At 38.0% G+C, this 14,136-nt stretch overlaps 1 protein-coding gene across 3 annotated transcripts in view; it reads left to right on the forward strand.

Moving 5' to 3' along the window:
- Window positions 1-12,743, forward strand: part of LOC124789268 (isoaspartyl peptidase/L-asparaginase) — a 63,131-nt gene extending 50,388 nt beyond the window's left edge. Inside the window, exons 5-7 of one of the 3 annotated variants that reach the window (XM_047256567.1) lie at window positions 7,425-7,543; window positions 10,489-10,599; window positions 11,910-12,743. In XM_047256567.1, the coding sequence (XP_047112523.1) occupies window positions 7,425-7,543; window positions 10,489-10,599; window positions 11,910-12,115 (436 nt within the window). In that variant the 3' untranslated portion in view covers window positions 12,116-12,743. The remainder of the gene's footprint in view (window positions 1-7,424; window positions 7,544-10,488; window positions 10,600-11,909) is intronic. The other 2 variants (XM_047256566.1, XM_047256568.1) reach the window with 2 other exon arrangements.
- Window positions 12,744-14,136: the final 1,393 nt, after the last annotated feature.

Below are 14,136 nucleotides of genomic sequence, written 5' to 3' on the forward strand. Positions count from 1 at the left end.
TGTCCGTAAGATGGCTTTGTTGCATCGTATTTACATTGTCCCATGACAAAATGTGCTATGAATCAGTGACAGACGCATTCATTACTCAGCGCTATTCAGAGAAGTACAGTACAGTACGATGGAGCGGGATCGGCACAGTATTTCCTGGTCGCTGGATTGGAAGGGGAGGTCCAATTCCATGGTCTGCAAGGTCACCTGACCTGAATCCCGTCGATTATATCTAAAGTCACTTGTGTATGAGACCCCAGTGTATACGGAGATGGAATTAGATGCCACAATTGTAGCTGCCTGTGATGTGATTCGAAACACGTAGGGGATATTTGTCAGCATGCGTCAGAATCTTGTTCGCCGATGTTGCATTGAGGTTGATGGCTGTCTGTTTCAGCACACATTGTAAGATACAGTACAAATCGTACGTTCATTGCGCCAATGACGGTATTTGCGGTTAAATAATGTAAATAAAAACGTACACAATAATGTGATTTTATTCCTTTTATTTCCTTAAACTGGCTTCTTCGATCCCAGGTTCCCTACCTCAAATTGTTTAGTGGTGCATCCTCTATGTCCCGTTAACTTTTTGCACGCTGTTGCGCGAACACCCTGCGGATCTATGAGGCGTCTGTTCTTTTGGACACTGTTTTGAGCTGCGCGGTCCGGGGCACCTTTCCACGGTTCGTGCTGCTCCCCCCATCGGAAGTTCGAGTCCTCCCTCCGGTGTGTGTGTGTGTGTGTTGTCCTTAGTATAAGTTAGTTTAAATTAGATTAAGTAGTGTGGATGCCTAGGGACTTATGACGTCAGTAGTTTGGTGGCACAGGAACTTATCAGCACAACACAATTTTGATCGAGCACCCGTTATGAATTGAGGCACAAGGGAATTACAGAAATTGGCTGTGAGAAAGCAGTGATAAAAACCAAGGGGCCAAGTTGAAAATATGTGTTGGATCGGGATTCGAACCGGATCAGACCCAAATTCTCAACTGCCACTCACACTACTAATGTAGTGCCCCTTGCCCATTATCATCATTATTAGCGGCATTTCGACGATTCCCACAAGAGAGCGAGCCTGGAGTGCATCTTCACTAGTTAGGTCATTGGCCGTCTCGCCTCAGTTATATATATATATATATATATATATATATATATATATATATATATATATATATAGGGTGATTATAATTAAAGCTAAACTTTCAAAACGCTGTAGAAATAACACCACTGGTCAGAATGACGTCAAATTGAAACGGAATATTATCTGAGAAGGGGGAAAACGTATGGCAGAAGAAAAAAAATACTGTAAAAATTGATCAATAGATGGCGTTGTATGTGTCAGAATCTGTTATGCGCACTATCCATTGAAGTTGGTATAAACACGCCGAGTACACGGCTTTTCCTCCTTCCGCGTCTGCGGCGTTCGCCATGACTGTCTCAATGCAGGATTGCGCCCTGCTTGTAAAGCTGTATTACATGAACGATGACTGTGCACACGTCGCTCTGCAGAAGTTCCGGACACTGAAGGGTTTGAAAAAAGGCATTGGTCCGATGATTACCGTGGGTCTGCAGAAAATGATTAGGAAATTCGAAAAGACGGGTTCTTTTGGTGTGCAACCTGGTAGAGGGAGGAAACGAATTGATTCGACGTCATTGGAAGCAGTGGCCTCAGGAGGAGACGAGTGGTGGTGTGGAAACGTATAGTGCACGGAGAATTGCCCGAGCTTTGGACATACCCGTGAGCACGGTGCGTAAAATCCTACGAAACATCCTTGTTTGCTATCCATTCAAAATCACCAGCGTGCACAAGTTGCTTCCTGTTGACCTGCCAGCAAGAGAGATCTTTGCTTTAGAATTTCTTGCTTGCATGGAAGTAGACAATGATTGGCCGTGGAAGATTTTGTGGACAGACGAAACCCACTTCCATCTCACAGGATATGTGAATATACAGAATTGTCGAATAAATATGGGCAACGGAAAATCCACACTCAAATCAACCAGTACCACTTCATCCTGAAAGGTCACTGTGTGGTGCGGGTTTACGGAATTTTTTCGAAGAGACAGGTGCTTCCTGTCCTGTTACCTGTACCGTCACTGGTAAGCGCTATGATTGTCTTTTGCGGCCGAGCCGTTCTAGGCGCTACAGTCTGGAACCGCGCGACCGCTACGGTCGCAGGTTCGAATCCTGCCTCGGTCATGGATGTGTGTGATGTCCTCAGGTTAGTTAGGTTTAAGTAGTTCTTAGTTCTAGGGGACTGATGACCTCAGAAATTAAGTCCCATAGTGCTCAGAGCCATTTAAACCATTTTTGTCTTTTGCGCAACCACGTCATTCCAGCTCTCCAACAGCGTTGATGTGTGGATGGGATCATTTTTATGTAAGATGGCGCACCTCCGCACATTGCAAATCCAGTTAAGCAGCTGCTGAAGCGCTATTTCGGAAATGATAGAATTATCAGTGGCCATTTACCTACAGCCTGGCCGTCCCGATCACCTGATCTAAATCCGTGTGACTTCTGGCTGTGGGGCTATCGGAAAGATGTGTTCAATGTTCCGATCGCAGACGTAGCTACATTGAAGGCACGCACTGCGCAACACATTCAGAACGTTACCCCAGAAACACTTCGATCAGTTGGGTAACATGCTGTTTCTCGATATCAACTTGATGCAAAAAACGGTGGACAACATAGTGAACATGTTTTGCGCCAGTCACACGGAAATTAATAATCCGATTTGATTTTGATTGATGCTTTTTATGCCGTTTTTGGCCTCGGGACTATTAAAAAGCGATTTTTCCCATCCGATGTGATACGACTTTGCCGTGGTGGATAGGCTTACGTAACTAACAGTATCACACCTGTACACCCATACACACTGAATAGTACAGTTTGTTTAACGTCAAACGTACGCCTTGGCCAGTGTTGTGTGATACATTTGTCATTTGTAGTCGACCACTATTAAATTATGATGCTTACAGCGCGATCTATTGCTACGTTTTGTAACTATTTATTTTGCATCTGCCATATGTTTTACCCCTTCTCCGATAATATTCCGTTGCAATTTGACATCATTCTGACCAGTGGTGTTATTTCTACAGCGGTTTGAAAGTTTATCTTTAATTATGATCATCCTGTATATATGTATATGCGGTGTCTATACTTTCGAACGTATCTGTAATTCCTTTGTGTCTTAATTCATAAAGGCTGGGGAAGACAGCCAATGATCTCTTCACTGCAGATGCACACCAAGCTAGAACTCTTACAGGAATCGAAATGTATTGAGTAATGATGATAATGGGCAAGGGGCACTACGTTAGTAGTGTATGGATAAGGTGAGAGTTTAGGTCTGATGGCAAGCGTGTTAGGGCAGCCCATGCAGTCACGATGGCTACTGCGTCTAGATGGCTCAGCTTTCAGAGCATCTGCCTAGTTAGCAGGAGACGCAGGTTCGAATTCCGATCTGGCACAGATTTTCCACTTTCCCGCTGACGGCCAATGTCTTTAATTCATTTGTGTCTGTATACAAATAACTTCAAGAGTACAAGCTAAAGTTTATTACTTAGGTTAGTTGTGTTTGGTTCATTGCCATATGACTGGAGCAAGTGCACGGTATTAATTATTCTTTCTTCCTGTGAAAGACATGATTTTATCCAAGTAATAAAACTGGGTGAGGATGCTGCAACTTGATATGGTATCATTTCAACAAAAGGATGCAATTTCTCTAGAGATATGTTGAGATACAGTCAGAAAATGTGGCAGTCTGGTTTAATTTGAAATGTGACAGATTGCGTTAATGCCAAGTCTGGGCATTCAGACTCCCCCTTCACTTGAGTGCATTCACACATTCCGATACGCCATCACTGTAGCAAGAAAGACAGGAGAAAGGGAGCTAATTTTCTCAAAGTGCGTTTTATATTGAGCCCTATTATTTGGTCTGAGCAGAGAAATTCAAGAGATATTCCATGCAGTGGGAAGTTATTTCACATTTGTATCCAATACTGACTATCAACATAGCTCAATGAATGAACAACCGAAACTGCAGCTTCGTGCACAGGGCCTATTAAAACATGAGGTGGAACAGTTATCATAAAATGTTAAAATACAAGTTAGTATTTTAAGTTAGTTAGTTATGTGATCTATCCATCTTATCTTCAGCATTCTTCTGTAGCAAAACAGTTCAAAAGCTTCTATTCTCGTCTTGTCTAAACCGTTAATCGTCCATGATTTGTTTCCATAGAAGGCTACACTCCAGACAAATTCCTTCAGAAAAGACTTTCTAACACTTGAAACTATAATCGATGTTAACAAATTTCTCTTCTTCAGGAAGGCTTTTCTTCCCATTATCATTCTACATTTCACGTCATTTACTCTGGCCATCATCATTTAGTATACTGTGCACTACTTCTACTTCTTTAAGCGTCTCGTTTTCTAATCTAATTCCCTCAGCAGCATGTGATTTTAATTCAACTACATTTGATTATCCTTGTTTTGATTTTGTCGAGTATATTCTCTTTTCAAGACACTGTCCATTTCGGTCAACTGTTCTTCCAAGTCTTTTCCTGTCTCTGGTAGAATTACAACATCACAGACAAACCTCAAAGTTTATATTTTTTCTCCATGAGCTTTCATCGCGTCTCCAAATTTTTATTTGTTTCCTTATACTGCCTCTTCAATCCGCAGATTGAGTAACACTGAGGATAGGCTACAACCCTCCCTTCTCAACCACTGTTTCTCTTTCATGCACGTTGACTCTTGTAACTGCCGTCTGGTTTCTTTACATAGGTAAACAGCATTTTGCTATTTTTCCCTGCTGCCTTAAGAATTTCGAAGAGCATATTCCAGTCATTATTGTCAAAAACTTTCTCTAAGTCGGTAAGTGCTATCAAGGTAGGTTTGCTATTCCTTAAGCTATCTACTAATATAAGTCGTAGGCTCAGTATTGCCTCACGGGTTCCAGCATTTCTCTGGAACCCAAACTGATCTTCTCCCAGTTCAGCTTCTACCAGTTTCTCTATTCTTCTGTAAATAATTCGTGTTAGTATTTTCCAAACATTACTTATTATACTGAAGTTCGGTAATATTCACAGATGTCAGCACCTGCTCTCTTTAGAATTGTTACGTTCTTCTTGAAATCTGTGTCACACATCTTGCACATCACGTGGAATAGTTTTGTCTCTCCCAAGGATATCAGTAATTCTGACGGAATGAAAATACATATATGTATTTTGACTAACAATAAATTGTACATTGTTCAGATGGTAAAAGTAATATGTATTACTTTCATATGCGTCATTTTATATGCACACTTTTACTGTGGGATTTATAAAAGCCAACCAAAAATGTTCAACAACCTCAAATTTTCCAATTGAAGATTTCATTAAATAACATGTTATTCCAGTAATACTGCACACTTTTGGAAAGAGAAAGACAGGACTACGGACTATGACGTTTTTGAAAGAATTGCATTCTAAGTTTCTATGAAGATCAACAACTTTGATAAAGATAACTTTTTAACTTTCCAGAAAAGATCAGATGTTCTTTAGAAGGACGAGAATGAGGGCTTTTTTACAAGGTAGTTCAATCACAAAACAAACAACTGTGAGTGGGCTCTGATTTTCAGGAGCATTTATTTTTTACCACTCGTAAATTTTGAATATTTTTAAATAAAGTGTTTCTATATGAACTATTTACGTTGTGTTTATCAGCAACTTGAAAGCAAATACATTGAATAACAAGTTTTAGAATAATGCATCTTGTATAGGAATTGCTTGTAGTAAAGAGTGTCCCATAGAGAACACACTTTTAAAATGCCTGCCATTCCTGTTATAGTATGTTGATAGCAGTGATGGTTGCATGAATGACATTTGTTCTCTTTGTGGTAAGTAATAAAGCAGTACACGACATCATACTGTGTTGGCTTAGTGAAAACTTGTCGCTAATGCGGTGAAGATTGCGCAGAGACACTTCGTAAACTCCGTGGAATGTTGTCAATGTAATGCACCGAATAAGTTGACTATGACGAGTCTGACTGCTAAATTTGAGAAAAGCTGTATGGCGTCCTTGTATTAGTCGTTGTGCACAGAACGTCACCATTATGTGTAATAATATTAATCATATAGCTCTTAGTTTAATGAAAAGTACTTGCTAACGTTCACAACAATTAGATATTCCCAGAACCAGCGTGCAACGAATTCTCAAAGGTGGTCTGTGCCTTCGGGTTCATAAAATCCAACTGGCACAAGAAGGAAATTCGAACGATCACGAAAATCGCCAAGCGTTTGCGTGTTCGGTGCTCGCGGAACAAAGAGCGGGCAAACAGTTTCATCAAAAAACTATCGTTCACTGACGAGGCGCAGTTTCTGTTGAATAGCTTCACGAACAAGCAAAACTGTAGGATTTGGGACACAGAAAACACTCGAGTAATTATGGAGAAGCCATTACATCCACAACGAGTGACTGTGTGATGCAGCATTTGGGCTGAGGGTGTAATTAGGCCGTACTTCTAAGACTGCGCCAGAAACGCATAAGCGCTGGACGGTGTATTGCTACCGTAATATTTTAAGAGAGTTTCTGTGGTCCGAACAGGATCGTGTGAATACTGAACAGATTTGGTTTCAAGAAGATGGCACAACCCGTCAGACATCGTTTTCAACAAAAAAATGGTTCAAATGGCTCTGAGCACTATGCGACTTAACTTCTGAGGTCATCAGTCGCCTAGAACTTAGAACTAATTAAACCTAACTAAACTAAGGACATCACACACATCCATGCCCGAGGCAGGATTCGAACCTGCGACCGTAGCAGTCCCGCGGTTCCGGACTGAGCGCCTAGAACCGCTAGACCATCGCGGCCGGACGTTTTCAACAGTCGACCTGCTACGAGACAGGTTCTGTGGCAGATGACATGAATTGGCCACACAGATCTTGTGATCTGACACCATGAGATTTCTTTCTGTGGGGATATTTGAAATCTTGTGTGTACACCAACAAACTACAAGCACTTTCACAACTCAAGACCAAGATTCCGCTTGTAACTTCAAAACTAGAGGTGCAAATATGGCGAAAAGTTATGGAAAATTTCATCGAAAGAACGAGAGCTTGCCTGTAGAGTCGTCGAGGGCAATTTGAATTGTATGATGCAATAATGTGAAAATTGCTTAATTTCTTCAATAAATTTCTATGTTATTATGCTCTAAGAAGTTGCTTTTATTGTGGGGACACATTTGATATGACTAACATACGAGAAAGACAGAAAAATGAAAAGAAGAAAATAATGTTCGTGTTAGGACCGGCACTATAGCAAATGGAGCTGGTACACCTTTCTGTTTCAAGATTTGTATGGATTACTTGTTACATTTACACAAAGCACATTTATATTTTATATTTTGTTTCTCAAATTATTTTTTATAAAATTATAATATAGTTTGGAAATCCACAGAGGTGTTGGCACTGTAGGAGCAGTAGCTGTGGATTCTGAGGGTCATGTAGTATGTGCAACCTCCACTGGTGGAACAAGTGGCAAAATGGTTGGACGTGTTGGAGACACTCCTATACCAGGTAAATTTATTTTATATTGAGCATAGTCGAAGAAAAATTAGTCGATAAATAATTTGCATCCGCTGACTGGCTTTCAAGTTTTACTGTATGTTAGTATCTTGAAAATTCCAAAATATCACCTTTCATCAAATGATTATTAGAAAAAGCACACAAAAAATTTCCCAAAAAGCTGTGTGTACATTTTCTTCTATGTTGCCTAAAACATGTCAAAAATGTGAAACAGTTCTTAATTATACATCACAAGTAAATATACTGTTAAATATTGTGGTTTAACACACTGCTTGCGGATGTGCTATAAATGGTACTTATGACTGATCCAGCAATGATGATTAAAAACATTAATTATGGAAGTTTGACGAGAACCTGAACCGTGCCACACCATTTTTAAATGGTACTTATCACTGATGCAGCAATGATGATTAAAAACATTAATTATGGTAGTTTGACGAGAACCTGAACCGTGCCACACCATTCAGTGCACAGTCTTGAACACGTCGCTTGGCAGCAAACAATCCCTACATACTCCCATATTGACCGAAATGGCATCGTCAGTTACGATTGCAGAGGGAACAATATCTTGAAGACACAGCCGTGGATCAATCGGCACATGCCACCTGGTAACGAATAATGTTTCATGTTACACCAGTTTGATGAACGAGACCAGGCGAATGAATGCTCGAAATATACACCATGCCACAGACGCAGGCCGGTTGCTGCACGAAACATTCTCCTGGGCTTTCAAGGGACCTGTGGTAGTAATTGAAAGCACCAGGACCGCTGTGGAATAGACGAACATTATTGCTGACCACTCGCACCTTTTCATGTTTGATATCTTCATCGACAGTGATGACATTTTCCAGTAGTAAGTGTCACAAGGCTGTAATCGTGCTACAGTGAGCTCACGTTGATGTCCTAGCCACCGAATTCGCCTAGTTTGAACCCGATTCAACGCATCTGGAGTGCTATCGAGTGCCAGCCTTGTGTCCCAATTACTGGCATGTAATTTGCAGGAATTGTGTGACTTGTGTGCAGACAACAACCGGTTTGACGAATGAGCTCAGAGGAAGACAAGGGCATAGCTACCTTGTATGATCATATCTTAGAAACCACAGTGGTGTTCACAGCAACCTTTGATAGCTGTCTCTTAAGTAAATTAGTATATTACAGTGTCACTGGCAGTGCTGCAAAATGGTTCAAATCTTACCTAACTAAAAGGAAACAAAGGGCGACATTGTGAAACACATGTAGAGTAAGCAATCAGTCTTCATCTGATTATTTACATGTGGTGTTCCTCAAGACTCCCTCTTGGGTCCGTTGCTTTTTCTTGTCGTCATTAATGACCTCTTGTCTGTTACACTGCCATGTGGTAAGTTTGTTTTGCTTGCAAATGATACAAAGATTGCAATAAGTAGCAAGTCATGTACAGATTTAGAAATAGCTGCTAATCAAATTTTCTCTGACATTAATAAATAATAAATAATTAATAAGCTAATTCACTGCCATTAAACTTTGAACAGACCTACTACATGCAGTTCCATCATGTGTATAACATATGAAGACATGCAGATCGAAGAGGTTGACAGTGTTAAATTTCTGGGATTACAGCTCAATAGTTAATTAAGTAGTGAAGAGCATACTACCGAATTGCTGAAACGCCTAAAGAAGTCTGTATTTGCAGTGAGAATTATGTCAGATGTAGAAGAAATAAATGTAAAAAGTTGCGTACTTCGCTTAGGTTCATTCTATTATGTCATTCAGGATTATATTCTGGGGTAACTCATCAAACCAAGCAAAAGTTTCTAGTGTGCAAAAGCGTGTAATAAGGCTCATTTGTGATGTAAATTCAAGAACATCATGTAGAAACCTGTTCAAGGAACTTTGTATTCTAACCACTGCTTCTCAGTGTATTTATCCCTTAATAAAATTTGTTGAAAGTAATATATCTCCATTTCCAACCAATAGCTCAAAAACTAGCATCAATTCTAGGAATCAGAACAATCTACATTAAGACCAAATATCACTATCGTGGTCCAAAAAGGGGTCTAATATTCAGGAACACACATTTTCAATAAATTGCCATTAAAAACTTGGTTTCAGATGAAGCACGATTTAAACAGAGTTTGAAAGACTTTTTGATAGGCAACTACTTCTACTCTATAGATGAGTATCTTACAGGGACTGTTAGACCAGCTTGAGTAAATATGTCTGTTAGATTTCAGTTTTGACAGCACTTGGTCACAACAGTCAAGATTAGATAATTTGTGTATGATGAATTTATTAAAGGTGCATAACAATATTTCAGTGTATTAATTCTGTAAATATTAGCAGTTCCAGTTTACTGTAATTTATTTGCCTATTTTACTATCTCCTGACAAATGATCAGGGTAATGAGTATTATACTCAAATGTTTCACGTTTTTTAAGTTATATATTGTGACTTGTTCCACACCCATGAGAATCATCTCATTTTTGGGTCTACAGAATGAAAGCTGAATCTAATCTAATATAATCTTACCTTAAGTTACTAGAATGAGACATATAAGATGAAACACTGATTTCATCAACACTTACTACTCTCTTTTTAGCTCTTTTTTATGTCAGTATTATTTTCAGATATGCTTCTTACTTCACATAACGTCACCCAGCTTTTGCTATATTTCATTGTAGTGTCTTTAGATAGGTGGAATATGAATCACGCTTATCTACACTCACGCATGAGGCAGAGAAAAATAACAGCAGTGGTGGTACAATCTTGTTTTATGAATTTCAAAAAAGGGTCTCATTCTGACTGAAATTACTACAAGTGAATGTATAAAATAATACTACATAATTGTTGAAAACTTATGTACTGAAAGTGTGTTGTATTATGCTTAGTTCTGTAGTATTTACATAAAGAAAAAATAATAGGTAAAGTTAAAAGAAGCTAATCCAACAAATTAACTGCAGGTTCAGGAGGATACAGTGATGATCAGATTGGCACTGTATCCACTACAGGTGTTGGTGAATCTATTATGAAAGTTAATCTGGCCCATCTCGTTTTGAATATTATGAAACAAGGTAACACATTACAATTTATTTTCTGTCTAATATGTAATTAGGTGATCAATATATTACCTTATGCATAACATAACAATAAAATTCAGATCTGTTTACCATCAAACATGGCACCTGTACAGTGCATTCCTGTTAAAATATAATTCGATTCTTACCTTCCTTTTTCGATCAACATCTTTCCTAATTATAATTTATAAACATTTACCGAGTTTGGTTTTGTAAGCTTACATGGATAATATAGTATCATTTCATGCCTTCGCTGTCTTGAATCTTCCTGTTGCTGAAACTGTGATAGTCTCACTGCCAATACCCCAGTCTTGTTCTAAAAGTAGAAAAACACACATAATCAAAGGAAGTGTCACTTGTCAGAGGGTACAGTTAATCTCTCAAATTTTTAGGCTGGAATGGCTATCATGGAGCCTGTAGGTAGGTTTTATGACCACCAATGTATTGACTACACTAACAACATAGAGTACCATGTTCTGGGGACACTATGGTAACAGGAGGAAAATGAGTGTTTCAATATGAAAGTCATTTGCATCATTCTTCCCAGGACAAGTGGACTTTGGATTCTGAATTGCAGTTGTCTGCTGCCAATTACTTAGCGATATTATTATATATTTTAATAGCATTTTTCCATTTTTGGACCCTATGTAAATTTTTGTTAATTTTTTTCCTACATCTACTTAATTTTTGTTTCAGTTTCTTACTCATATTTATTTTTAGTTTATGCTGAAATTTAGCTGTCACAAACTTTTTCCAATTTTCCCGTTTTCAATGTATAGATATATTTTTGACCACCATGCATACTCTATTGATGCCATCATAGTTGAACAATGTAAATAATATGCAATAGGAAAAAGTGTCAGCTAGATAGTAATAAAATAGTTATTCATTGATCCCTGTTGCAGGAGGCCTTTATATTCTGAATCTTAAATACTACTGTTACTGCATTCTTACATCGTAATTACATTATATGTATTATCATTATAACTGATACAAGTCTCAAAGCTACTTTCCCTTTACTTCATCCATCACCTGAGCGTCTCCCTTTATTTTCTTACAAGAAAAATTTTAAGTTATTCTGAAGTCTATTGCCAAGCTTCAGTCGTTTTTGTTTTGGCACTTTTTAATAGAAATTTCTTCACTTTCAAACAGTATTTTTGAATATCATAAAGTTATTTTTAATTTATATATGATATCTCCCTATCAGAGGATATAGTAATGATACATCAGACAAACAATGAATCAATAGTATAATAAGTTTGAAATACCCACGAAAATGTGCCCTCATGAGCTAAATTATTTTTCAGGTAAAACTGCTCAAGAAGCAACAATCGAAGCGGTTAATGAAATGACAAATAGGGTTGGTAAAACAGCAGGTGCTATAACTCTTTCTAATGCAGGAGATATTGGGATTGGGTTCAATTCAAAGAAAATGGCTTGGGCATACCAGAAAGGCAATGAAGTACATTATGGTATCAGAGATGGTGATGACTTTATAGAACAGATCAATTAAATTTTAATTTTGCCTTCCAGAATCACCAGCTTTATATCCAGTTGAGCAACATCAGAATTATGTTAAAGTTTATTTTCCACACAACATAATTGTATATTATGGCCACAATAAACAAAAATCAGGAACTGCAGTTACTCATATGTAGTTGCATGATGTATGAAACATCGAAACATGTAACAACACAGGCATGTTACTTCCTATTGAGCTACAGCACTTTTGTTAGTACATGTATATATTTCCTCAAATACAGTTCTACAGACACTCAGTCACACTGACTTGTGGTCACACTGCAACTGACTGTTTCTGCTTGTAACCTACTTCTCGATTAATAAAAGATCTTAATAAGTAAATATGATTTATGTCATATTGTTTACTGTTATTATCGCTGTGTAACATCTCCCCTTATATTATTGTTTACCTCAAATTATGGTATTACTTATTAACTGCATTAATGATAAATTAATTGTACAAACCACTTACTGTACTTGTGGCATGCCATGTTTACGAAAAATGTGCTTAAATTATTTACAAACCATAGAATAATTAAATACTAGTAATTGTTCAGATTTTATGTGGTGATGTGCATTTCTATGCACCTACAAATCTATTAGCTACTGATTGCTTTTCCTCAGTTTTGTTCATATATCCATTGTTTTGTAAATTCTGTTATTAATGTAATAAATGCATTTATTTAATTTAAAATAAGCTTTTATTCTTTTTTATTATTGCATGTCACAGAGATTATGAAAACTCATATTATAAATTGCATAGAAGTTGAACAGTCTCTTATAAAAATAATTTTTTTCATTAATTCTTTTGTTTTTCATTATAATACTTATCTGAAGCTAATTACCAATAGGTAACTACACAAAGGCACTATTCTGAACCATAGTGAATTGTCATCATCCATTTTCTAAATTTCTACCATTCACATCAGTACAAAAATAATAATTCCATGAATGTGTTATAGGTTGTACATATTTATGTCAGAAATGAAGAATGCAGATGCAAGAACTGACACAATAGAATGAATGTCGAGGATTTTTTAAGTAATACCTAAACTAAACATTATCTTTTCTTCTGAACAGTAAAGCGTCAAAATCAGAGCAAAAAAATGATGCAATTACAATGTTATTGTATCAATTCAATCTCTGTTCACAAACTGTTTGTTACCTGAGACAGTGCTGTGCCAATAAAAGCATGTTTGCTTCTAGTATCGGTGTCTAAGTAGGAGTTATATCTTACCTCACAAAATACTTCTTTGCTCATCTGTATCTAGACTACATTGGTTCTCACTGGAATACAATTCTCTTGGTTTTATCATCAGTGGGTAACTGACAATATCCTGGCATTACAACCCTCCTTACATTCATCATTTGGATGAATCAAGGTGAGAAATAGTAGCAGAGACCATCATCATAACTGGAGTATTGTGTTTCAACCACTTCATACAGTGAGCCCCGGCTGTGTCTAGTACCACTGTTAGCCAACACTACAGTACACAGGTGTGGGGAAAATCTATCTCTTAACGGGGGTAGACCCTCCAATTGGAGTAACATGTACCACCACTGACTGCAGATTTGTACCCACAGAACAGCACTTACAGGGAACTGTCTGGAATGTGTACCATGTCAGCCAAGTCACACTACATCATTCACTGATGTAACCATCTTGGTATCTGTTCAGTGAACACTGCATTCTGCAGTAGCTCATAGAAAGCCACAGAACATTCTTGACTGTAACTACTTACTGTTAAGCCCAGCAGCATTTTGATAGGAAGTCTTGGATCTATTCATAAATCGGGTCCAATTCTAAGTAAGCTTGTGTTTTGTTCAATAAGTGTCCAGTGTCAAGTTCAGGATGTCAGGGAATATGCCATCAACCTCATTATCGTCGTCTTAGACGCTCTGGATCTCGTTCCGAGAAACGCCATAATCCATAGAGGCGTTCCGAAACTGTACAACAGATTGACTTCAACGATTAGCTGCATAGTTATCTGCATGTGTCAACCGACTCTCCTC

The sequence above is a fragment of the Schistocerca piceifrons genome, chromosome 3 (genome assembly GCF_021461385.2).
Source record: "Schistocerca piceifrons isolate TAMUIC-IGC-003096 chromosome 3, iqSchPice1.1, whole genome shotgun sequence".
Taxonomy (NCBI): Eukaryota; Metazoa; Arthropoda; class Insecta; order Orthoptera; family Acrididae; genus Schistocerca; species Schistocerca piceifrons.